Raw genomic sequence first — 26,238 nt, 5'->3', positions numbered from 1 at the left:
CTTAAGCGAACATAGCAGGTTGAACCAGGAGCAGCAACACTATTGATAAAAAGTCTAACAGTAAAGTACGTTGCTAACTGCCCAGCATACCTCAACAAATGCATCTGCTTTCACAAACCTTACAGGCACCGCTGCTCGTCCAGACTCCTATTTGTACACAGCCCATACAGATGGAAAACCAAATCTGACGATTGAACCGTCTCATGCATCACTCCTATACATTGCTATAAGTGGAATGGAATAGTGCTCACTGCTGAAATCCCCTAATGAATCAATATTTACATCTAGGCAGCCTACTGATAGATCGTATATGGGGGGGGGGGGGGGCATCATGCTACCTCTGATGATTATGAGGCTAATGATCCTAAAAAAACTCGATCAGAGACATGCAGCTGATTAAAGCCAACTGGATCCCTTTTGGATCAGCAATCGTCTCAGTAGGTATTTATTAAATCATGCATATTGAGCATTTAGTGACGAGCTCAAAGTAAAGGTATCATTCGAAACCAATGATCAAAGCAGCATAAGAACAATCATAGAACAGATAGAAAGATCAGCAAAACAAAAAAAACTTGTATTTTTAAACCTTCAATATCTGTAGTCGTTTAGCCAGAGGAATTTCAGTTTTCGTTATCATGAAAAGTTTCAAGACACTATAAGTAATGGCACAGTTAACACAGAAGAATTCTGTGTTTGATATGGGCTTCAAACCGTTTCTTTCAGTACACTTAAAAAACAGTTATTGTTTTCTCAAATAGGAAGGCACCAATTTTGCCCACAACCCACGGAGGGACAGCCTACCAGATCCAAACATTAATTTGGGTCCTTTGTCTACAGCATGTATGGTCAATGAATAGAAGATTTTGTAATGTAAGCATGTGTGAGTTCATGCCTCTAGTCAGGTGAATGATTCAATCCATTTCCCATCTCCCTCTTTGAAGCCATTTGTGTCTGTGGATGGGGAGATAGACCACCAGCCCTTTAAAGTTAGCCAGAGCTCCCTTGTCTCCAGGTCTCTATATATCTGCATTCTTAAAGCATTGTAGCCTCCAGTCTAGAGGCAAAAACCATTTCACCTGAGCCGGTTTCAGGCTGCCTTGGGAGGTGCAATGGTGCAAAGGTAATATGTGATCTAGCCCAAGCTCATCACACCAAAGACATTCAACTCAATAATTGCTGGAGTGCTCCCCAAAATTTGAAAGGTCCAAATACCCTAATTCGACAGACCTATCTGTAAGTAGTGACCCGTGACCAGAGAAGTGTTCAAATTGGGGGGTGGAGCCCCCTACAACTGAATTTCCGAGTGTAAAGGTTCAACTAGTATTTTTCACCAGTTGATGGACATTTCCACCATCTGGGTGGAGATCTCCCTATGGAAAAGTATACACATATTTAATGAAGTTTTAATATTTTTTTAAATATACTTTCAAATAAATGAATTTAAAATATTTCATATTAACCTGGAAATTATAACATTTTACAGCACATTAACTCAAATTAAATGTGCACTATAAACAAATAAGCTAATTAATTCAATTTTTTTTTAAATATTTAAAAAATACTCACTATGACTATGTTTATTTAGTATTTAGTTAACATGGTTAAAAGTTATATATTCTATTCATTTAGCAATTTTCAATTTTTGTAAAGTTTGATTTTATTGTTGAAGTAGTTTTATTATTACATTTAAAAAAAATCAATAATTATATAAAACATGTTATCGCTTAAAAAAATATCAATATATTTTATTTGTTGAACTAATTTAACGCAATTAACATCAGTTAAAATGGGGTGTTACTATAGTTCCCTACCTCAATTGTTTTTGAATAGAATCTGCTGCAGTCCTATTTGTTGGCCATGTGTTGTGCTTGACATTACAAGGCTGGGCTGGAGTACATTTCAGCCATCTGACATCTTTAGGCCTACGGTAACTTTAGGAGTGTGTTTTGTTAACTGCGGTTGTCGTACTATTATTTTGTAGGTATGTGTTTTGTATTAGCATGCCTTTCCCAACCCCCTCTTCAAATTTCCCTAAACACATCCGATTTAACGGTAATTGTTCACCATTTCAGCATCATTTTCCTGGTCCTACCCACATGTCCTGCTAAATCATATGCCTTGATGTGTGGAGATCTCCACCACAGTGTCGGAGATAGCCACACAGAAAAGATAAGAGAGGCGGAGGCCTCTGGCATTATGTTTTTGAGGTGAGTTTTGTAGTACATGAGCAGTACTACTTTATATACTACAATTGGTGAACCGGGTCCTAAATTTAGAGCTAACGAAACTCCCGGAACTGGATTTAAAAAACATGAAAGTGGCAATTTTTAAAAAAAAAATTAAAATTGCATCTGAATTATAAAACTTGCTACAATAAAAATGTAACATCATAGGCCATATATACAAAAAGGCAATGAATTCTTGGTAATTCAAAAGGTTAAGTATATGGAAGACTTCACTGCATGTATAAGGGAAATATAATTCCAAGCAGATACACTGAAGCAAAACTTTAAAAATTGTACAAGAAAGGAAACAAACCCGGCGAGCAAAAAGGAACTAAAACTATGATTCTTAGCTTGGCAAACAAAAACCAGGGAGGGCAGGAAAAATATCAATTAAAACACTGATCTCCTAATTTCTTAAAATATAAAGTACAGAAATTAAGCAAATGTTTTGTCCATTTCATAAGGGGCGTCTCCATGCTGGAAATAGATGAGTACTTACCTAAGGCACAACTACGCTCTTCTATTTGCACCAAACTGACCCGATGACTAATATTGTTAAAAATAATGACTGGCTCTTTGACTTTATTACCCCGCTTTTCTAATGTAACATTCAGCTTTATACTGATGACATTCTTATATATGAAAGGCAAAGAAAAAGAAAATGACCCGTTTGTAATTCATAAGATGTTTCAAAAGTATCGGCAAACATACAAAAGAGACGAATGTAGGCATAAGACTCAAACAAGATCATTATGGTGTTATGTGATCTAGAGTCCCCCAAGAGATATTTAGATTTAGGGATACCAGATTCTGAAATGTTTAGAATGAATTAAATAGGTCCAACAGAGCATTAGTTAAGAATGTAAAGTAAACAGTTCTGGAGGGATCAGTTTGATCAAAAGTAGCGGCCTGATTAAGAGTCTGGCGGTCTTCCGAGTGCCAGACTCGTGGTGGCGCAGGAGTGGCGGCCCATCGTTTTGCTGATTACGACTTACGAAGTCGTATCAGCAGTGTTCCCTGGCGGTGTCACAGGGGCGCCACAAAGCATTATGCTGAGCAGGGTCTGGGGCAGTCACCATCAGCCTTTTCATGGCCGAGCCTCACAATGAAAAAGCTGGCAGAGCAAGAACAAAGGGGGCCCTTTAGGGCCCCCATGTCTCCCACGTCATGTAGATACATTCAGAGGGGCACAACATCCTGAGATCTTTGCTCACACTCAGTGGCTTTACCATAGCCACGACCCTGAGTGTTCCCAGCCATTCATAGGTGTGATAGCCATGCCCTAACATGTGCTCTAATCAGCCCTAAGTCCACAGGACATCTGCCATTTTAGGGCATACTGGAGGCGGTCCTTGCAGTGCTTACAACATGATGGACTGGGGTGATGTGGGGTGGATTGCTCCATGTATATGAAACCTAGCAGTCACATACTTCTTGCCCCATCCTTTCCACAGTGGTAGCATAGATAATTCATCACAGGACATGTATGGTCACTATCCTGCCTCCAGACAGGTCACCAGTCAAAACTGTAGGTAACTGGCAGGGATACAGGGCATGGCAGGGCTATTTAAAAAGGTGCAATGTGTAAACTGACTAGGTTAAGGATGCTGCTTCATTTGCATATGGACACTGTGGAAAGTTGCTCTGCTTTGAGAGTTTACAAATATGCTCGAATGGGAAAACTGACGTGTCCCTTGTGCTTAAAATACTTAGACAACATATGTAATAGCATGGCTATCAGACTGGGACAATGGTGGCCTGCACCCGGAGACAGACAGACAGACAGACAGACAGACAGACAGACAGACAGACAGACAGACAGACAGACAGACAGACAGACAGACAGACAGACAGACAGACACACACACGTATTTGGTGTTTTACAGACTGGGACACAGCATACCACTGCGCTTTACAAATTGTGACATTGCAGAAAATGTTATGGCAATGATCCTTTACATACTGGAGCATCGGACAGGTGGAACTATGTGAATAATGACCAGACACTAGATCAAAACCAGGGCTTAATCAATACAAGAATTAGTGAAGTGCTCATGCTCTTTCTTAGGAACCTATTGCTACTGGAGAAGCGTGGCTCAGTGGTTAGAGGCGGCAGACCCAGAGCTGAGATCGGCCGTGGACCAGGGTTTCGATTCCCCGCCTCGGCGGGTCTCGGGCTCAAAATTCCACAGACTCGACAATTCTCGCTCCGGTGCCTACTCGACTCACGGGGTCACACTCTGCGACTCTGGGCAATAGCTTGCTTAATCTCCACTACGGCCCCTCGCGGCGGGATGCCTGGCTTTCACCTTGTGGATACCCTGCCGGGGTATCTCACAGGGGAATACCAGGACGGGTTCCCTAAGCAAGCGCCTTGATACCTTCGGGTGATACGTGCGCTATATAAGTCGCAATACATTTACATTTACTGCTGTCAAATGTCAATGTTGCCAAATATTAAAAAGTTACTTAGTCTTTATTCCACATCACGCCTCTTTTCTGCCAACAACCCTGGTTTTCCTTACAATTTTCTCTTTAGCTTACCTGCAGGTTTTTTACTCCCTTGGTCACAGATTTCCTATTTTTAGCTTTCTCCTTGCTTCTTTTTAATTGTTCCTTTTTCTTGCTCTGGGTCAAATTTTGATGAAGAAAATTAAGTCCAGGTCCCCTAAAGAGAATGCTGGTGCCCACCACATGAGACCACTGGACTGGAAGATCTGTTAATTGCTTTCAGTAGTGCTAGTACGGAGGCTTAGTAATCAGTGATACAGTGGCCCCGGGCACTTGGTAAATTCACAAGAATGAAAGACAAATACAGTACAATGGACCTCTAAGTAGAGATGCTGCAAAATCTATATCTGCTAAAGAATCTGAGGAAGAGGTGAACATGGGTAAAAAGATTTAAACTGATCCCCAAATGTCAACAATATTTCTACCACTAGAAATCATTGGAATATCACATGTTCAAGTTAATGAAGATCAAATTTCACATTTCCCACAGGGGATGGGTGACTTACCATGACACAGAACTTCACTACTTTAAAAAAGAATTAAAAACCTGTATATAAAATAGCATACATTTACAATGTTTGGAAAATTCAAACTTCCTAAAGACTCGTTCAGTGGATATACATGCTTATTTAAAAATATGGAATTTTTTTCGTCATGTTTGACTTCATCTATTACCTATAAATCTAACATAAATTGTACAGTGTACCCATATATTGTGTAATGGACAAATGTGGTCCTTTGACAAAAAGCCTGCTTTAAAATTTTGCTTAGCCCTTTTCCTTTCTAACTTAAAAAAAATATATACAACGAACAGCTGGATCACAGATAAATATCATGCTATTAGACATTATTCCTTTTTCTATGCAATCTGCCAACTGATATACCTATGCATTTTGTAAACAGCAATTGTTATACTTCATAACTATAGTCCATTGTCGTGTGTTTTATCTCCCATTTCATCTTTTTTTGTGGAAAAAGAGTCAACACACTTTTATGTTAAAATCCATTCTCATAAAGCAGTGAACACATTTTTTTAATTGCAATACATGTAGCTTATAGTATCCTTGCTCAAAGCCAGATACAATTATGAAATGTGCTATTGGTAGGGATATTAAGCTCAAACTAGTTTTTCAGCGTATCGCAGCCCTATTAATGCAATTGCCACGTGAACCACTTCAAATGCAACACTCCGGAGCACATTAAGCAGTCACTTCTATAATGGCCTTTATATAAAATGTTTGATATTAGAACTCCTACACGATGAAATGAGTCACTTACCGCGTTTATGAAGCCATCCTTCCTTAACTACGGTTACTTCATCCATAATGGAAAACTATTTCACCACAACCCCAGTAAAAATTGTGATTTTCCAAACACAACTTAAATTCCGGATATGAATTACTCCCTGTAGGAAAAAAACAGCATTGGATGAGCAAAGCAAGCAAATATTTTAAAAACAGTATATACATTTATTATTAGCACTCTGACATAAGCCTTTGACACAGTACTGCTTCAACCTGTCATGAAGAGTGCAGAAGATGACAATTATTTTTATTTATTCATGCTTCTAAAAGGTTCAGCATTCACAACAACGGAAATAGCTTTTCTCTCAGCAGTCACACACAAAGGATAAAATAAATACTGTCAACCTTTCAACATTAAGGGCCTGGTTCAAAGTAGGGTGGCAAATTTCAATCCCAGCACAAAACATGATCACAGTAGTAAACATCTCCCTTTCCCCTTAATTAATGGATTCACTTGGTGAAAGACGTTAAGAATATTCAACCTAATACAGCATTTGTGGTGGAAAATACAACATTCCATTTGTAACTGCTCATTTTAAAGCAGAAAACTTGAAATATGAATTTTTATCACACCAGGTAAACGTTGCACTCCACAGTCTCGTTATTTACAGGTACATTGTTATGGAATTCCTGTATAAGTTGGACATTTTTGAGATAAAGTTTGGGGGTTTTACGCTTCTTTCCGGTGAATGTTTGACAAAGTACCTCTTTTAAATCCAAGGGACATCACATCTGCGTCTCTATATTTTCATAACACCAAACAAATGAATGAAATACATCCCTGGACAAATTGTTAGTTTGTTAATGGCTAAATAATAATATGTCAGTAATTAAATATTTTAAAGTATTTTCAATTTACCTGAATTTGCATCCCTGATACAAACCATAAACTGCATAACCAGCAAGCAGGAAAGCGCTTTTTAAATGTATTTTATTAATTATCTGATAAAGGACATATAAGTACTGGGTTCAGCAGCATTCAAAGTCCTATTTTTGGGTCACCTGCTTGTGATCTCTTCTCAGGACGTTTGGGTCAGAACTCACCCTCAGGGAGGAATTAATATAGATAATGATATTAACTGAGAGTACAATGGAGGACTTGAGAATACACTAGAGGGGATTTCTTGCAGTAGACACTGCAGTCAAGAACAGGATTTTATAGCTACAATGAAGGATATACAGAAGATTACTTGAGAGGTTTTGACTCTAACTGCATCAATATGGCTAAGAGAAGGATTAGTAAACAAAAGATAAAAACGTTATGTACACGGTCGAAAGTCAGTAAAGAGGATCAGAAAGGATTAGATGAATTCCTGCGTATAATAGTGATATACCTAAGATAAGTAAGAAGCTAAACAAACACTGGCATATACTTTATCTGCAAAATACGTTCGGCACAGATCAAGTATTACTTTATCTAGAGGACTGCTAAGCATTAAATATGTGGTTTTGTTTAAGGGGAACATTGTGGAGTTTACAGATTTGTCGTAAAAAAATGTTACAATACGCATATATTTTACAATCAGAGAATATATAGTTCTATATCATACCACATTTGTGGTGTACGTACACATTTGTGGATGTGAAAAATATAAGGGGTGAATGAAAGAATAACTGAATATTTAAGCAGTTAGAAATCAAGATAGGCATTATTAAAGATTTCCTCATTATGTGGCGAAACATTGCAAGAATTTGGATCGAAGTTTGAAGTTCCATTATTTCGAATATATTCATAATGACCAAAGAGAGGATAACAAAGAACTGAAGCAGTGTAGAGCTGGAGCCTAGTGGATTATCTAACTGAAATTGAAGGCAGTGAAATATGGACTTAATACAGATAATGAATATCAATATTTTTGAGGCGCTAATATGTTTTTAACTTCTATGGATAATAGGTAACAGTAAGATGTTTATTTGGAGTAATGAAATGTATAGTATATGTTGCAGTTCAACTGCAATTTTGAATGGGGATCGCAGTTGCGCACACCAATTGAGATTGTGATTACAACACATTGCTTCACTTTGTACAACCTTAATACCTTTTTTTCTGATGTGATGATTTCATATTTATATGCATTTTCAAAGTTTAATTCTCAAATGTTTGTCTTCTGTAATCTCTCTCTGGACGTTGACCACTTCTTGAAAAAGAGGACTTCACTATGCATTTGAGACCCATTACAGATTTGAGACTGTGACCGAAGTTTTTGCCTATTATTGCTTTCAGATGAGAGAAGGTTGTATTTATCATTTAATTTGAACTTCATATTGAACGGTTAGCTTGGTGGGAGACGGCATAACACAAGACCTTACTTTTCACTGTTTGTCTGTACAGGTGTAATGCAGACATGTTTACAGATCGTCATAGTTCAATACCCAATGTTGGTCTGGTTTAATAGCTGAAGGTCTCTCAACATAATATTGCCTAATACAATGCAGTCCACAAATGACTACTCCAGGCTTTATGGACCCTTATTGCAGATATGGGATTAAACCCATGAGTTTCCCTTCTGCGCTGATGGATAAGGGGATTTTTAAAATCAGTACCAATCATGTTTTACTCTCAATTAGTTTCAGATATACATTTTGACTGGTTTTAGTTACAGATGAATCATACCATTACTTTATGAACTTAAGAATGATTGATGTGGATTTGTTTACATAGATACGCCTATAATAACTATTTAAATTCAGAATATTCAGATATAAATAGGGCATTTTTTGGCGTCTGTCATTTTGTTTGTATTTAGAATGTGTATCATGGGTGGAGTTACTTACAGTAAACCTACACTCCATTTGGTTTTATTGAACTGCAGATATCTGATGGCTGGTGTCTTCATTAATATATCAGAGCTGTTAATCCAAGTGTTAAATGATTTGGTGGATTATCATAGAACATTTAAGATGGCACTGCCTCCAACGTATACGTAGATATTTTTAGAGTGATTACTGATATTGAGCCCTGAAATACACCCTCACTCCATAACGATGTATGGATACCACTCCGTGTAGAGCAGTTTACCAGCATGCTGATAGAATATTGCACACTATTTTGTGTATGACATTGAGATTAATGACTGCTTACATTTACTTGTGGCTTGGGCCTGGATATGTAGATTTTAGTTGTAGCCTGAGACACTTTTTGATCACTTGGAAGCTCTTGTGTATTACCAGCGTAAAGAGACACAACCTGGATGACAACTAGGTAAAACTGGTTACTGCAATTGTAACTTTTGGTTGGGTTCCTCTTTTGGTGAGAATGGACAACTGGTGATGGACTTGGTCTCTGATTTTCGTGGTCAAATACTGCTGATTTTTATTTTGGTCACTGGATGTTTTTATGACTGATTTGCTAATAAATCTAGTCTGATTTAGTGCTGGTATCTACCACTTTTAAAAAATGAATCAAGTTTTACCTATCAGCAAAACCTGTGTAAAAACCTGGTCCCTGACTGTATGGTGCTTTTATTTACGAATATTTGATATCATGTTCACTATGGAGCAGGTTTTCCTTCAAATTATTGGCTTATATGGTTGGGAGAGGTATATGATAATGATGTTAAGCATAATGCATTGGTGGATGCAAGTTATTTGTGTAAACATCATTTGGATAGAAGGCGATTGAATAAATATGTTTATTATTTCAAGTCTTGAGGAAGTTCCTTTGAATAATATTTCTGGAACAAAACAAACTGGGAGGAACATTTTATACTAAAATACCCAATAAATAAGATTTCGATCAATGAACTTAGAGTGGATATTATTGATCTCATCAAATGGGCCATCTAAGGGACTGCAAACAACTTTGCATAATATTTCTATCTTGGTAATATAAAAAGAAGTAGCATTTCCCACAAAACATTTGGGGATTACTGAGCTACATTATTTTACGAGTGAACCTTCTAGATAAAGCTGGCACAACCAACATATTTGGTCCTGCTTCAAACATATCAATTATTGTGATGTAATCGCTTGCAGCACATTGTAACAACCAAAGGATTTATGCCATATGCCGGACTAGTCCTGGTAGAATGTTTCTTTGTAAATAATCTTTTTTTTTAAGTGATATTGTATTATAGCTGAACCCATCATTGAACTGCAAACAACAACAAGACAGAGCTTTAGCGCAGTACAGTATACATATCGGACAACCTATTTTTAATGTATACACAAAACCCCCGTGTGGACGGCGGGGAAAAGGTCAAAAACGTCAAAGGAAAACAGTCGTATATCTTCACCCTGTCAAATATCTGGCACAATATTTCAACATTCCCTTGAAATTGATAATATGTGAACTACAGCATGGTGTAAAGAGGAAAAGAGCAGACCCATCTATTTGCTGTTTAAATTTAGTGTGGTGTTTTGTTTAGTTGAAAGTATTTGAGCAGTCACTAGATATCTTTACGGTGTGAGGAGTATGGCAGATTTTCGGCATATGTTTTTAACTGTTTGTTACAATATAGCAGGTCTATAAGACAGCTATCTTGTGTGGGCATATGGCCAGGTCCCCAACACATAGCAACCTGGTGTTTAGCTAACAGCAGTGCTAGTGTAAACCTAACGATGAAGGGCATATTCCTGACCAACTTCAAAAGGCTAGTGCAAGGATCCGTGTCAATGCAGTGTGCAGTCATTCTGGTTATTGTTGAAGTGATCATGTGCCAGTATGCTCGGATCCCAGCGCACCCCTGCGGCATCCTGGGCCTTTTACCTAAGGCACACAAATTTTCTTTAGATCCAAATTTTTATCAATCAGTAAGGTGTATAGTAGATTCTTTTAAGAAATCTTAAGTGAATAATGCATAGCCTGCTATTCGGCGACAAATCCCCAGTCTTTGAGCAACATAATGACCAATGCACTTCAGAAACTGGGGGCCCGGCATTCAATTCCAACCATCCCTAGAGGAGGGCTTAAGGATTTGTGCTTCGTTCTGCATGGCGTTGAATAATTGCATGATCACACCCTTGTAGTGAAAGGGTTTTGAATAGAGTAGGTCAGGGGGGAATTCATTGAATGTAGCCTTACAGGCCTCACAAAGTCTATGGGAAAGAAAGATCACTAGTGGGGTGTGATCTTCAGGACCGTCAAAATCTTGGAGTTGAATAAAAGCGCCTCCAGGGAACAGATAACAAAGTTTAAACAAGTTAAGCTTGCTTATGTTCTGTATGGATTTCTCTCCACAATTCAGTGAGAGTTAGGAATGGTGCAGTAGTGGGAGTTCTGGCAACTAAAAACGACCCATTGACACTTTAGAGCCCAGTTTGTGCCACGCCAATATGCTCAAACAATCTGATGCAACACATCCTTAAACCAGCGCACAAGAAAGGCTCCATACTTGATCAAATAATTTACCAAAACAACCTGCTCTCTGTCAATGAACCCCTTCTGGTTGACTGGTCCGACCACTTTCTTATTTCTTTCTTGTTCCAACTCTGTCACATCATGACCAGAGGCCAATCAAAAAGAGCGACATCCTGGTTTCACAATATCAAGCACATCAATATCAGCACACTCCGCAAATCTGGAATGAAGGTATTTCCCCCTATTAGTTTAGACACTGACGTCAATGTCTCCACTACCCACTGCTTCAACAGACTCTCTGTTTTGCTTTATGAAGAAGTTTCATACCAAAACAAAATGAAAAGACCACCACCATCTGATCCTTTGTTCAAAAAGGCCTTACAGGCAAAAAGAAAAACCTTGAGGTCTCTATATAAGAAAATGAAATAGACTCCTTCCACCACAAATCTGGCACGCCTCCGCAATGCAAGAACCCTTTAACAAAACTACATATTTTATGAGAAATCAAATCACTTTAGATCCATTCTAGACTCAGTCAAAAATCAACCAAAATAATTATTTGATTTGATCAAAAAAGCCACCAGCCCTCCATTTCCTGCTTCCATCAAAGTTGATGAGTCCGTCTAGAAATCAGAGGAGTTTGTAAAATTGTTCAATTCCAAACTGAAATAGCTTCCATTGCAGGATGAACATTCTATCCCTACCAATGTTTGGAAAACCAAAAACACATGGCAAACCTTTGACATTATCTGAGAGAACGTCCTACTTAAAACCTCATGACAACTAAACCCTCAAATCACTTTGTGGACCCTATTCCGAATAACATTTCCAAAGACCTTTACACTCACATGCTCTTTTACTGGCCAAAATAAGTAAATCTCTCTCACCCAAGGATCTTTTCCTGGTTCCCTCAAAACTGATCACCACCCCATTTCTCCAAAAATTCGAAGTAGATGTGAACGACCTCAATTACTTTCACGCTATCACCAACCTACCTTTTCTTGTAAAACTCAATCAATCCATCATTTTGTACAGTGTGGCTAATCACACAAGAAGGCTTCCAGACGCTTGCAGGATGCAATAGGCTCAGTCGAGTAGCCAGGTCGTGAGAGCTTTTCGGAAATTCCTTAGAGATGGGGAGGTACAGAGCTACAGGGGGAGGTTGTTCCAGGCTTTCACTCTGAGGTAGGAGAAGTAGTCCTCTGCTCGAGCTTCTGTTGGTGAGGTAAGTATGGGTGAGAGCTAGGGAGGCGGAAGGTAGTTGTCTGGCTAGTTGGTGGAAGTTTAGGCAGTGGTTGATGTAGGCTGGTCTTAGGTGGTGAAGGACTCTGTATGCGTGGGTCAGTAGCTTGAATTGCCATCTCTTCTTTACTGGAAGCCAGTAGAGTTCCTTGAGGTGAGAGGAGATGTGGGTGCGACGGGGGAGGTCAAGGATGAGTCTGGCTGCAGCGTTCTAGATCTCCTGTAGTCTCTGGAGGATATGTATAGAGATACCGTAGTAGAGGGCGCAAAAATCATTGAAAGATGTGTAGCGGGACAACTCATCCAACACATCAAAGACAATAACCTTCTGGACGAATTCCAATCCAGCTTTATTCAAGGATGCAGTTACAAAACAGCTCTACTTCAGGTTGTGGACGATGCTCTTCAAGTCCTTGACTTTGGCAGCTTCTTACTCCTTATTCTCCTCGACCGGTCAGCAGCTTTTCATACAGCAAATCCCCGTAGGCTTCTAGACACACAAAAAAAAACCACAGCTGGGCATTGACAGTATGTTCCTAAAATTGTTTCAATCCTTGCTCATGGGGGGAGATCACAGAGGATCAAAATTGTTAACTGTCTATCTTCACCAAAGGTCGTTGATCAAGGAGTACCACAGAGTTCTATACTTGCCCCAATGTGGTTCAACCTCTTTAACTTCTGGGAGTCCTACTAAGTAAGATTGGGATCCTCTACAATCAATATCCAGCTGTACCTAAAGTCTGATCCACTAATGGCATTTCCCATCTTGCCACAACCTTAAACTCTGTTCAAGACTGGATGACCTCTTGCAACAGAAAACTGAAGCCCTCCAAAACATAATTCCTCCTCAGTTTCTGTTATTACCCACCATGGCCTGTTCTATACGGGATGGACACAACATCCACAACAACAAACCCATCATGGCTGACCGTGACAAATCTCTGGGAGTCACTCTGGATAAAAAGCTCAACCTTCAAACTCAAATCAGCACCATGGCCAGGAATGTGCAACATCAACTGCACCTTCTAACTAGCAACAGTTTGTAACTCTGTAATGAAGCTTGTTTTTATTATACAGTGCTCCAACACCTTTGGATGAGGTTTGTGCCATATAAAAAGGCATAAATACATGAATACATGCTTTTTTTTTTAAAGAGAGTGGGCGCAATTTGCTGCCTGACCCTCCTAAGAAAATAAAATATTTTAAAAAAAGACCTCAGAGTTCAGGAGGCAAAGGAGGAGCGGGTGGAAGGAGCCAGTGGTAAAAATCGAAAAAGCTGCGTGGAGGTGAAAAGCAGACCACAAATGAAAAGGAAACACAGAGGCCAAGGGGAGAAGCACACAAGGGAGAGGGCAACACTAAGTGAGAATGCCACGAGGGGGAGAGCAACAAGGAGTATAGGTGGGGGCAGGGGTGAAGCACAAACGAGAGAACGAACACACATGCACTCTCTTGGAGTGCCTATTCAAAACAAAAAAAACAGTTCCCTAATAGTGTGAAGTGGAAGGATACAAAGATTGCAAAGGAAATGTAAAGAGACTAAGCTTCAGGGGAGGGACAAACAAGAACAAGCACTGTAACAGCCAACAGGTCTTGCCTTCAGTACCTTATAAGTGTTCTGCCAGAGCTACTGGCTTTGCCAATGTCTTTAAACTATGTTGTGAAGTAGCGTGGCTGCTGTGAAGCATGTTTAAAAGTTATTATAAAAAATATTATAAGCATTTTCATTACCTTATTTATAACCAAGAAGACATTATGTACAACTGAATGCCACCATTAAAAAAAGAATTGACATAAAAAAAATGCCTTCTAGTTTTTTTGTCCTTGCAATGTTGTCAACTAATTTCTGTGTACTCTAATACTTGTTTGGTACAGCTTTTTTTTGTTATGGGTGGGCGGGCAGGACGGACATAAATAACGGGAGGGTGGAGGTTGGGTGACAGTACCTGTTACAGAATGAAATAAGTATTTCTTGTTTTGGTGCATTCTGTACAACTAAAGATGTTCTGCAACGTATCCTCAACTGTCTTGAATGTTGTGTAACTCAATGTACAGGATGTGTTCCATAACACAGTGAGGGTTACAAGAAGGCCTGGGCGGAGTTCTACTCAGCGAAATATTTGAAAAACCCAGAGCGCTCATGGAGTTCCACCAGCGACGGAGTCTAAGTCGCGCTGCTCGCACTGATTTTTAGCACTAGGAGTTTGTCCCACGCAGTAAAAATCAGCACAAACTGCACTATGCGTCGCGCCAGAGTTTGATGATGTTTTCTGCCGCGTGAGTAAACATTCTACTCTAGCGACAGCTTCCTCAATGCGAGCGTCAAATTTCTCAACGCAGGTGGCTGCGACCTGCCCCTACCACCCAAATTGAGAAATCTCACCAGGAGGAGGTCTAGCACTCGATTTCTTTTTAGCGAGACTCACAAACGTAATGTTGGCAAGCAGCTCAAGAAAAAAACTCTGCTCTGTGTCACTTTGCAGAGTTCCACACAGAGCACAGAGTGGCCAAAACTCCATGAACTCCTCCGGCGGAGTAGAATTCCTCGATTATCCCTGGATACAAGGTGTAGGAGTCGCATGTTCTTGATAGCTCACTGTGCTACATTAGAAGGATTCCAATTTATGAACCGCAGAACTTTGTGTTAAAAGCAGTAACTCAAGTACCTAAAATAAAAATCTGTCCTCTACATATTACATGATGTGCTTTACAGGAGACATATTAACTCTCTATTCTACTTTGATTCAAAACTGGGACTAGACAAAATGCAGATCTCTCCAGCAAATACGTTAACCTCTATAGGTATTTTACCCTAACTATTATTCCCCGAGACTTACTGGGCACGTAAAGCCCTCTGCAACAGGTGCCTTCACCGCATAAGACATTTTAAAATGCAGACTTTGCAATCAATTAAGCAGAACAGGAACAGCCTTACAGCCACGTTTCTCCTTGTTGCCAAATTCTTTGTGGCAGATTTTTAAATAACAAATGACAAATGTACAAGTTAAGGCCCAGAATTTGTGTGGGGGCTGCATCACTCTTTTTCCACAACCCTGACGCAAAATCTAATTTGTCAAATATTATAATGCGCTCAAACGTACTTATGATAGACCTGCTAAACATGAGTGTGAGGTCTTAAGATCTGATGTCACTTCTTTTGAGGTCATGGGTTGTGATGCCACTTCCTGTAATCCACATGCACTGTCACGCACATTGATGCCACAGGCTGTGATGTCAAGCGCCATGATGTCTTTTGCATACTGCCTAACTTGGTTAGACTCCCCCACTTCTTTTCTAAGGACTTGTGCAATGCCAAAAGAAACAAAAAAAAAAATCTGAATTGGTGCATGTTCAGGGAAAGGTCCCTCTATATTGCCAGGGGTTTCCCCGGGAAGGTATGGGAAGCTTGGAATGGATACAGAGGGAATATATGCATACCTCCGTTGACGAGACAGGATGTATTGGTGTCCAAGACTCAATGATCCCCACTACATTATTCAATTACTGATTCTGATATTTTAACATCTGTAATTGCTTTATGTGAAAATCCAGATTGTCACCTGATGCTTTTCTTTAGTTTTATTTCTTTGTGGCGTGTGTTAATAAAAAGATTTCTAAAAAAAACACCTGGTCGCTCAATCAAACCTACTCTCTTATCTCATTGGCTACGCCGAAGCTCCTTCTGCCATGTAATGATCTGATAATCTCTCCCCTTAGGATCCTACCTGGGAAATCGAGAACAATGAATGAGAGTCACTCCAATTCTCCCAAACAGTAACATTCATTTATGAAACCCATAAGGCTAGCCCCTTTCAAACCACTGTAGAGTAGCCCTTCTTTGACAAATCAGTTTCACTTTTGAACCACACTTGCATGACACCAAGATAAGCTTAGAGATGAGCCTTTTTGGGATGAAAATCTTGAACTCCATAATTCATACAATGCTGGTTTGAATGTAACATCTCAAGACCAAAGCCCTTGATCTAAGAGGCCATCTCTTATGAAATCATGGTATTTCCACATCATGCCAAGACACTGGGATCACCTTAGCTAGTGCCCTTCTCTACCTAGGTTGATATCATGACCAAGCACTTCATCTTCTACTAAAGGCAACCCAGATCATCCCCAAACTACACAGCCACTCACCAAGATACAGGGATGTGGAATTCCTATAGTCTGACGCACAAGACATTGCATGTGGCCAAGGGCAACAGGTTTTCAGGTGTATTTTGTCCTTGGGACAAGTAGTCCCAACACCCTGCGGCACAAACCCTTTGGATGCCAGTTTGCAGTACCACATTATGGATCAGGGAAGGGCACTGTCTGCCGTTAAGGTAATATTTTTGTCCTTATGTTAATGCGGTTCAAACTTCTATTTACGGTTCATTACTTGAAAGCATTTATTAGCGTGAGCGCTCTAAGTAAATGTTGTAAACTCTGACTGCACTACGGACAGTGGTTCCAGTATAAAAATCTGTTTCTCAATATGAGGCTATTTATAATGCTCCCAGAATGCTCTCTGATTTGATGCAAATATTTGCAGAAGCTTGAAAGCAAAATTGTTGATTATGTGCTTTCAAAATAAAATGTTCATTGAAAAATTAAAGCAGGAAAAAATTATTTCGCTAAACTACTGTAAAATTTCGGGTACCATTTCTTTGCAGCATCATTTACTAACATTTGTTGATGCATGCTAGCATTTCCCAAAAATAATTCATAATGGAAAATCAGCTTAACCATTTCCAATGCGATTATGGAAAACAAAAATAACCAAGCATTGGCAAAGCCAGTGGGTCTGAAATCGGTAGTCCGCTTTTTAGTTTTGTCAATGTTTGACTTATTTTGGCACCGTTTTCGTAAAACATTATTGGTGTGGGAGCTGCCGGGTCTTCACTATAATAAAAAAACATTGGCAAAAGCAACAATAAAAATTCTGTCTCAAAAAGCACACACTGCCACAGTAGTAACTGGCACTGAATAAAACTACTTTGTGTGCCAATATGCTTCTTGTGAAAAGAAGAATGCTGTCACTCACAGTGAAGCCAGCCGATTCAGACAAAAAGGCAGAATTTTCATAAACACAAGTTCAGGGTCAATGCTAAACCAAATTATGGTCCCAATTATTAAAGAAATTCTCAAAAGTGCACCCTTGGTATATGTCCTTGCATTAAGTGCAGCTATACGGCGTTCATGAATTCCCAATAATTTACAAAAGGAGGACAAGAAATTGTACTCCTAGCAAATATTTGTGAACTGCATTTTAGCATAAGCAAATATGAATGTGTAGATTTGCTCATGTGCAGAGCTGAGTGTTTGCCAGTTTACATTCCCTCAAACCACTTTTTCTCCCCAACTCTGAAAGGAGGTTTACATCTACCATTGTCAGGAGTAAATTTCCAACGTTTCTCAGTATGGGAAAAGATTATAGAAGAGTTGTTGAAAACCCTTAAAATATGCAAGTTAGAGGGTTTCTAACCCTGGAACTATTGCTTACCACTAACTTCAGCCCCAGTATGTAGATCTGTGGAAACGTGGCAACATAAGGGGATTGCAAGTATTCAACCACTACTATGGTATGAGCCCTGGCATAATCAGAGAGACTGTATCAGAGCTCTTATATAATGAGATTGCTGCCATAATTTGTCGCTGCACTACATGACACCAAAGGGACAAGTGGATTTTGTTACAGGACAAGTAGATTTATGAAGCAACCTGCCCCATGGACAAGTAGATATTTTATTAAATTTCATATAAGTTGACACTGTAAGTAATGTAAGTAAGACATAAGTAGACTTGCAAATATCTACAACGTCAACCTCCTGGAACAACACCCACACTAAAACGTTCACTTGGGCTCTGTAAAATGATAGAATATAAAAGTTGCCAGTATATCACTATATCGGTTGCCACCACACCCCGGGACACTATATCACCACCACTATATATGGGGAGATTATGTCATGTTTAATTAAGTTACCGTTACTCTATTTCTTAATTAACACTGATCCTTAACTTATTTATATTGCTTACATTTATAATGTAATGTCCCACAATGCAACAGTGGAGATTTAGCGTCCCAAGAAGCAGTGCACTTGATATACTGGGTCCATATGTTAAACATTGTCTGCCAGACTGAAAATTGTCTGACCCAGATTTCAGAACAAAAAGCTGATGGAGAAATCCGGCACAATAGCAGGGCCACAGAAATTTCAGGCATTTTTATTAATTTATTCTACATTGTTTTATAGCGTTGCTGGACCAGAAAGGCGTTAGTGTGGTTTACATATTTTAATAAGAGCTTTCAGATGTAAAGTCCTACTGGGTTTCTCTACAACGACAAAATGCAACCTGACTGCCTAGCAAAAAGGGTTACAAAGGAACGAACAAATATATAAAACACTTATTGCTGATAAGGTGAGGTCACTAAAAGCACAGCCTTGTATGTGAGACCATTATGATAAATGGGGTGACCCAGTATAAAGTCAAAGGACCTGGGTATCGATTGGTAAAGGAAACAGTTGGTCCTAGACAAAAGTATTTTCTTCCAATCAATGAGAGAAAATTAGCACAGCTATGGTAAGTGATTACATCATCTGGTAGGGAAAGTATGTATTACATAAGCACATTGGTTACTTTTTAAGGAAAGGCACCCAGGAGGCAAATTAGTTATTACACATTAGTTTATTTAATGATGGATCATATGTATTAAATGAAGCACACACATAAACAAAGGGGCATAAAGTCCTGCATACAATGTTCAAAAGTTTACTTCCAAGGAAGAAGAAGGAAGTGAAAGTAGGTGCTCAAGTGAGTGAGAAAAGAAAGATGAAGATCAAAAACATTTATAACAAGCATTTGCAATGCAATAGGTCTCGCAATTACGTGAGTTTGAGCTACTGGCATTGTAAATGACAATGCCTTTTATTTATGTGTCTGTTTGTAAAACATAAATAAAAGGCATTGTCATTTACAATGCCAATAGCTCAAACTTGCGTAAATGCGAGACCTATTGCATTGCAAATGCTTGTTATTAGTGTGTATCCCAATTTGTCACAGTCCTTCAGCAAGCATTCCACAGACTGCAGGGGGCCTCCCTCACACAGACTGCAGGGGGCGGAGCACCCCTCACTACCCTCAGTGCATGGACAGTCTGCGGCTGCCCAGGCATCACTCTGCCCTCGCTCCTCACGTGATTGCACACATGGATAAGAAGTGCAAGGAAAATATAAACTATACATTTTTTAATATCAAGAGAGTTTAAATTGGCATAAGATGCTGCATCACTACGAAGGAAGGGCGATTACCAAAGTACACTTTTGACAATGCTACTGATTGGTTCAGCACCTTCACATCTCTAAACAGCTGTTTGTCACCGAGTTAATCCGGTGCAAAACTCAGAGAGTAAATGGTTAGAGTAGGGTAACCAGGTGTCCCGGATTTGGCTGGCCAGTCGTGTTTCTTTTTTGCTAGCTGTCCCAGCAGATTTCAGGAAATTAAGCTTACGTCCCGGTTTTTAGAGAGGGTCGGCTGAAAACGGTAGGAGGTATCTTTTAATGTTTTGCAAAGCAGGGATAGTTAGCAGCTGTTATAAGAAAGCAATTTAAATAACAGGCATGCTACTAGCTTTAAAATTTGCATTTTATGTATGTTCTTACTGCCTCTTCTGTAATTCCCTGCTAAGGAGCACTGTCATTTTGTGCACTGGTTTGAAGTAAAATTATAGTCCTGCTTCTATTTTTGGGAAATGTCACGGTTTTTGGCTTTAAAATTCTGGTCAACCTAACAAGGGGTGGTATAAAGAGGGGGATAGAACATAACCAAAATCCTATAATATCTTCTAGTTCTAGTTTGTGAAGTCAGACAGACTTCTTTCCCAGCAAAAGAAGTGCAGAGAGGAGAGGCTGTACTACACACAAGTAGTTACCCTCTGGATCAGTAAAAACGATGGCAATCTGTGGCGTTTAGGTCCCAAAATATATTGCTTTTAGCCTTTTTTTAATGGACATTTTCCAAAAACATAGCAAAACACAGCACGCATTGGCAAAGCCAAATAGCTGGAAGCCTATGACAGACCTCTTGGCTTTGCCGATGCTTGTCTGCTGTGTGGCGTAGTCTGTTTACTTCCCTAAGCTATACATACGTCTCCTCCATGACCCTTTATTCCTATATAAATGCCCTGACTTAAATAACCGCCTTCTTTCCTCTGTTACCCCTCTTAACAATACACCCCTTCTTACCCCAAAGTTATTGAAGTTCCCTCTCTATGATCTACATCTGCCTGTGTCTATCTCCCCACCCACATAGCTCCATTGCTGTATTCCTCATATTTGTAAGTAAGTATTACTTATTTGATTTCGTTAAAAATCATAAAAGCATGGAAAAACACATATTACATAATAATTATCAAAGATAAAAGTCTATAAAATGCAAACAAGTAAAAACATTATCCTATCATAAGCTTTGGTCACAAAAGACAATTAAAACAAAAATATTGTAATCTATACAAATTGTAAGAAGTTCATTGGAGTTCAATATGAAAAGAGCGATATTTAATGTCAGTGCAGAAAGGGAGTGACCACACAGTCATATATCTTTGCCATGTGGACTATTATGTTTTTTTGTCCAATTCTTTGGCTGCTATTTTCCAAAAGGTGATGGCTCAACATGACAACTGAATTGACAGTCCACCAAGGCATTGTATCACTGCAGCTCAGCACGACCTCAAATGATATTTCCTAAAAATCTCACGGAGGATTATTTTTCGAGGTTCTAATAGCAAGGGGCAAATGCATAAAAGGTGTAATAACGACTCTTCTCCTTGTTCACACAGGCGACATTCTTTAGTGAGCCATGTAGACTTCCATTTCAGGGTTAGATCCTTTGTGGGGAATGAACCCAGCCGTAACAGCATCAAATAGTGCTTTTTGTAATGCGAGAAGTGTTCAGACAAGTACGGTTGGGGTTTTCAGAAACAGATATGATTGAATCACTGCCCATGCATGACTTTTCTTAGCAAAGGCATATTTGTCAAGATGTAGATCAACGAGTGTTTCTTTTAGGACTGAAACAATAGAGTTTTTGGCCTCGCTTGCTTTTCGATTTCTTCCCAACAGAAGTGGGCTAAAGTGGTGTCTTCCACTTGCCTCATCCGCCAGTAATATTTTACCATCGCCCCTTGTCTGGCAGGTTTCGGATTTTTCAGCCCGTATTCCAGTCGAATTTGTGCCTGAGAGATGTGCCGAGGAATTAAAAACAGACGCTTAAAAAAACTCGATTGGGCTAGATTTAAGGCGGCTGCATCTTTTGTATTCATAATTTCTGACCCATATGATAATGTGGGTAAAAATGTTGCAGCAATTATCTTAAGCAACTGACCTGTTGGACAGCCTTTTAGCTTCTTCTGTAAAAAATTTAAAGCATAAAGGAGTTGTTTTGCTTTAATATTCCCTTGGTTCAAGTGTTGCTTATATTTAAGTGTATGGTCAAGTTGGAACCCTAGGTATTTGTATGAGTCCACCTGGGATATTGGTTTTTCCTCCAGTTTCCAGGTGAATTTCCCCTTTGACCCTATTTTGTGATGACTACTAAAGCAGAACACCTTAGTTTTCTGTCTCTGATGTATGTGCGCATTACCAAAAACACGACCCGGCCTCCTATACCACACAGTATTCACATTTCCATCCATAGGTTGGCTTTTAACACTGAAGTGTCCTCCGTCTTCATTTCAAATGTATGCGTCGGTTCAGGGACAAAACACAATAACAGCACAACTCTGGGACTCATGCAGCCGGACATCAAAAGACTACTCATGGGGGAGCACACTTTCATCTGCAGCGCTTCCATGGAGAAGCGCGCTACACGTCCACAACTGAGTTTCAGCGCCTCGTCGGCGGTACAAGGCACTATTAAATGCAACTTCAGTGCAATACAATTATACAATCAGGAGCAGGACGGAGGTGCTTTGGCAGAGCTGTGCGGGGTCTAGTGCTGGAGGAGAGACTGATGGCAGGGACAGAGGAGCACAGTAGAGCCACTGAGTCCGGGTCCAAACGCTGCAGACGTGTGCCTGGAGCCTCCGAGTGGAGGGAAGGTTGAATTATTGTTGCCAGGAAGGATTAGGTATTCAGTATAAGCATCTGTTTCTTCGCGGCTGGGGGTCCGTCTGCACATCGTGAGAGGAATTCCTGGCAAACCCCAACCTTCTCTGTGAGGGAGTGAAGCTTGCACTGGCGCTGGACTCGTTCCATCTTCTCTGAGAGGCAGGAAGCACTATACTGCTGCTGTCTGGTAAGTCAACAACTCATCAGAGTAAACAACCTGTGGCTACCCCACCCCCTGGTTCCTTGAAACCCCCTCCCTGGTCCATGTGCTGCCAGCCCTCACTGCACCTGTCCTGTATCTCCCATTCGAACTCTGGTCTCCTCCGACACCACATCATACAATACTTTCCAACCAGGCTCCCGCCCTACAAACCTCGTGATGCTCTGTCCCTCGGCCCTTGCGATGTACCACGCCCCCCAAGACTCTGCATTACCCCAGCCCCTTCGGATCATATGCTATGCCTACAAGGTTATTTGTTGTACTGGAGAGGGACTCTGGTAAGAATCAGATGGCCTGGGGGATGTCATCGGGGACACCAGGTTTCAGCCCTGGGCTTTCCAGTAAAAATTGAAGCGTTCTGTGAGATGTAATATTGATTTATTTATTTCAACTGACACCATTGGATTAATATATGTTAAAGGGATGATTTACAAAAGGGAAGCTCAGTGCTGAAGCCTAGTTCTGGATGACGTGGAGTTACGTGGTAACCGCCCCCCAGGCCCCCAACCACATCACACACCACTGTGATACCCCATATTCTTTGTACCCCGGATGCCCTGGCAAGTAGCTGCCACACACCCCACTCCTCCTGCAAGAGCCAATCACTTGGTGGCTTGTGTAGTTCACAAACTATTCACCAAAATACACCATGGAAACGGCGGGGAGCAGTGGGGGACAGTGGGAAAGAGGCATGAGGGAGCAACCCCTGGGCATGCCACCTCTTATTACTAGAACTTCAACATCCGTGCAACGTATAAAAGCCAGAAAGGCTGGTGCTGTCAGGTCCTGCTCTTTAAAGTATCTGCTCGCAGTTTGTGAAAAATGTAATTCCTGGCACCTAATCGCTTACGAAGAGCTGCGCGCACCTCTCCGGCACTAGTAACAAGTAAAAGCAAAAGGAGGAGCGCTCGCAATCTCCTGTCCCGAAACGCCGAAAGAGGAGACGCCATGCGCATGAAAGAGCACCATGCGCGCGTTGTAGGCACGCCGTGAACGTGCACATGGGCATGGTCTGCGGCTCTCGCCCAGTGGTGGCGTCTGCGAACTTCGCCATACCTGAAAAAGTGCTGCGCGGCTCGTGCAAACCAGCGAGTGGACAGCCAAAGCAACAAAAAAAAAAAAAAACAGTACAGAAAGTCCAGCAGGAGCGGTGCGGCGAAAGCAGGATTACAGGCAGGGCTCCTGTGAGCAAGACGGAGCCCCGCCTGTTGATGCAGGGACCAGCCGAGGAGCAGCGCAGAGCCGGTAAGTGGGGTGAGGCAGCATGCACAAGTAAACCGTGCCGCGCTTGGAGCTCGCGTACGCATTAAAAAAAAATATATATATATATATATATATATATATATATATATATATATATATTTATTGCATGTGGCTTACGAGGATGGAAGGAGGACAGGAGATGTGCACACGACGTGTCTGTACATGTGTGTTCACGAGCTCCATTCGCCATGCGCGTGCCCATCTTCTGTCTCCCTTTCGAGGCAAGTCAGCAACAATAGATCTCGCTGGCGACAGCGCTTCGTGATGCGTCGCCAGGTGCGAGACCTAAAAAAGAAGTTCAAAACCCTTGATATGTGAGGATCTGGCTCTGATTCCCAGGCCAGTAACCCTACTGTAGTGGGCCTCCCCAAAATTACATTTACAATACACGTTTCAATAATTATTCTTCAATTAGATGCACAGTGCAATTTAATCTGTGATTTAGGGTTGAGGGTGGGGGGGTATAGGTAGAGTACAGGCCCAATTGGTAGATGTCGACGTTTTGACCCTGATGCAAAAGGGTGAGTATACTCCTCTGCTGCGGGTCTTTCTTAGGACAGGGAGATGGGGACCTATTTTAATTGTGTCATGTACGATGCACCCGGAAGGTAGGTAATCCGAAATTGGCTGTAGTGTGATGGAGTCAAAGATACTGATCCCAGTCAAGCCTTACTGGGCTAAGGGGGAATAAATCCCTGAAGTTCTGCTGTTTAAGAATTCACTGAGGAGCAACTGATTACCGGTTGCAATTTAATTGGAGGTCTCACGCCTTGTTTCTTAAACATCTTCAGTTCTTTGTACGGGAGACAGCACATTTTAAACTGTATTCTGGCGTGTATTGGGAGACAGTAAATTTCTATCACCAGTGAAATGTCAAATGTTCTATTTGTTTTAAATGTCACAGGCTAGAGATTGAAAAACTGTCCTGATAAGGGCAAGCAATGACTAAGGAACGCCAGCTTAGATGGTCAAAGTCTAATCGATAAATGACTACCACATGAACAGATTTTGTTTTAGCTTTTCAGATGTAAATACATTTTGTGAGTCTTCCAGTGCATGTTAGCAGCAGAATCAGAGGATGGTGGAACGTGTTCGGGACCAGCTCATTGAGCATAACAGGAAAGCAAAGGAGTCTAGCCAGTTCCCAGGTAACTAACAAAGTAGTTCACTCGCTCTAATATCAAACTTAGCAACAAGTTTAAAGTCTTAATCAAAAACACCGCTTGTATGTAGCCTAATATGGCATTGTAGACTAAAAAAGTTTAAAGGGGTGTATCTCACACAGCCCTAGGGAGAAAATGGCCAACCAAACGATTTAGGGATTTGCAGCCTCATGCATCAATATTGCATTTTGCGATTCCTTAATTGCGAAAAATAAGGAATCGCAATTAAGGAATTGCAAAATGCAATGCATAAAAAAAAAAAAAAAATTAAAAAAAAAAAAAAATTAAAAAAAAAATAGCGATTCCCTAAAATTCCTTAATTGCGATTCTCTAATTGAGAATCGCAATTGAGAATACCACCCCATTCATTCCTATGGGCCTAGAGGCCCATAGGAATGAATGAGAATGACATTCTTAATTTGCGATTCACCATTAGAAATTCGCAAATTAAGAATGCAATTTCAAGGGTGCAGGGGTGTCCAAAGGACACCCTGTTGCACCCCTGAAATCTGCCCATAAGTACATTTTGCACACACACATGCCCCTAGGGCATGTGTGTGTGTAAAATGAAACTTTGAAAAATGCACTTTTGTGCATTTTTCAAAGTTTTCACAAATTACCATGAAGGTCAACTTCATGGTAATTTGCACCCCTTATTTGCGAATTCGCAAATTTTTAAAATTTGATGCATTGCATTTAAGGAATCTCAATTTGAGATTCCTTAAATGCAATCGCAATTTAAGAAATCGCAATTTTGCGATTTCTTAAATTGCGAAAATACCAAAAATGATAATGCATCCCAAAAATGGAAATTGCATTCGCAAACGGACGAATTTTGCGATTCGCACCATTTGCGAATGCAATTTCCGTTGATGCATGTGCCTGTTGATCTCTTCCTGCTTGGGCCTTTA

General features: G+C 40.3%; 1 protein-coding gene across 2 annotated transcripts in view; it reads right to left on the bottom strand.

The window, feature by feature from the left end:
* AKT1 (AKT serine/threonine kinase 1) overlaps positions 1-26,238 on the bottom strand; it is a 405,158-nt gene that overhangs the window by 299,176 nt on the left and 79,744 nt on the right. For both annotated transcript variants that reach the window (XM_078660283.1, XM_078660284.1), the window contains exon 2: positions 6,015-6,141. In XM_078660283.1, the coding sequence (XP_078516409.1) occupies positions 6,015-6,060 (46 nt within the window). In that variant the 5' untranslated portion in view covers positions 6,061-6,141. The remainder of the gene's footprint in view (positions 1-6,014; positions 6,142-26,238) is intronic.

This window comes from Lissotriton helveticus, chromosome 9, assembly GCF_964261635.1.
Source record: "Lissotriton helveticus chromosome 9, aLisHel1.1, whole genome shotgun sequence".
In the NCBI taxonomy this organism is placed as follows: domain Eukaryota; kingdom Metazoa; phylum Chordata; class Amphibia; order Caudata; family Salamandridae; genus Lissotriton; species Lissotriton helveticus.
The sequence above is the reverse complement of the archived record's forward strand: the minus strand, read 5'-3'. Positions and strand labels throughout refer to the sequence as shown.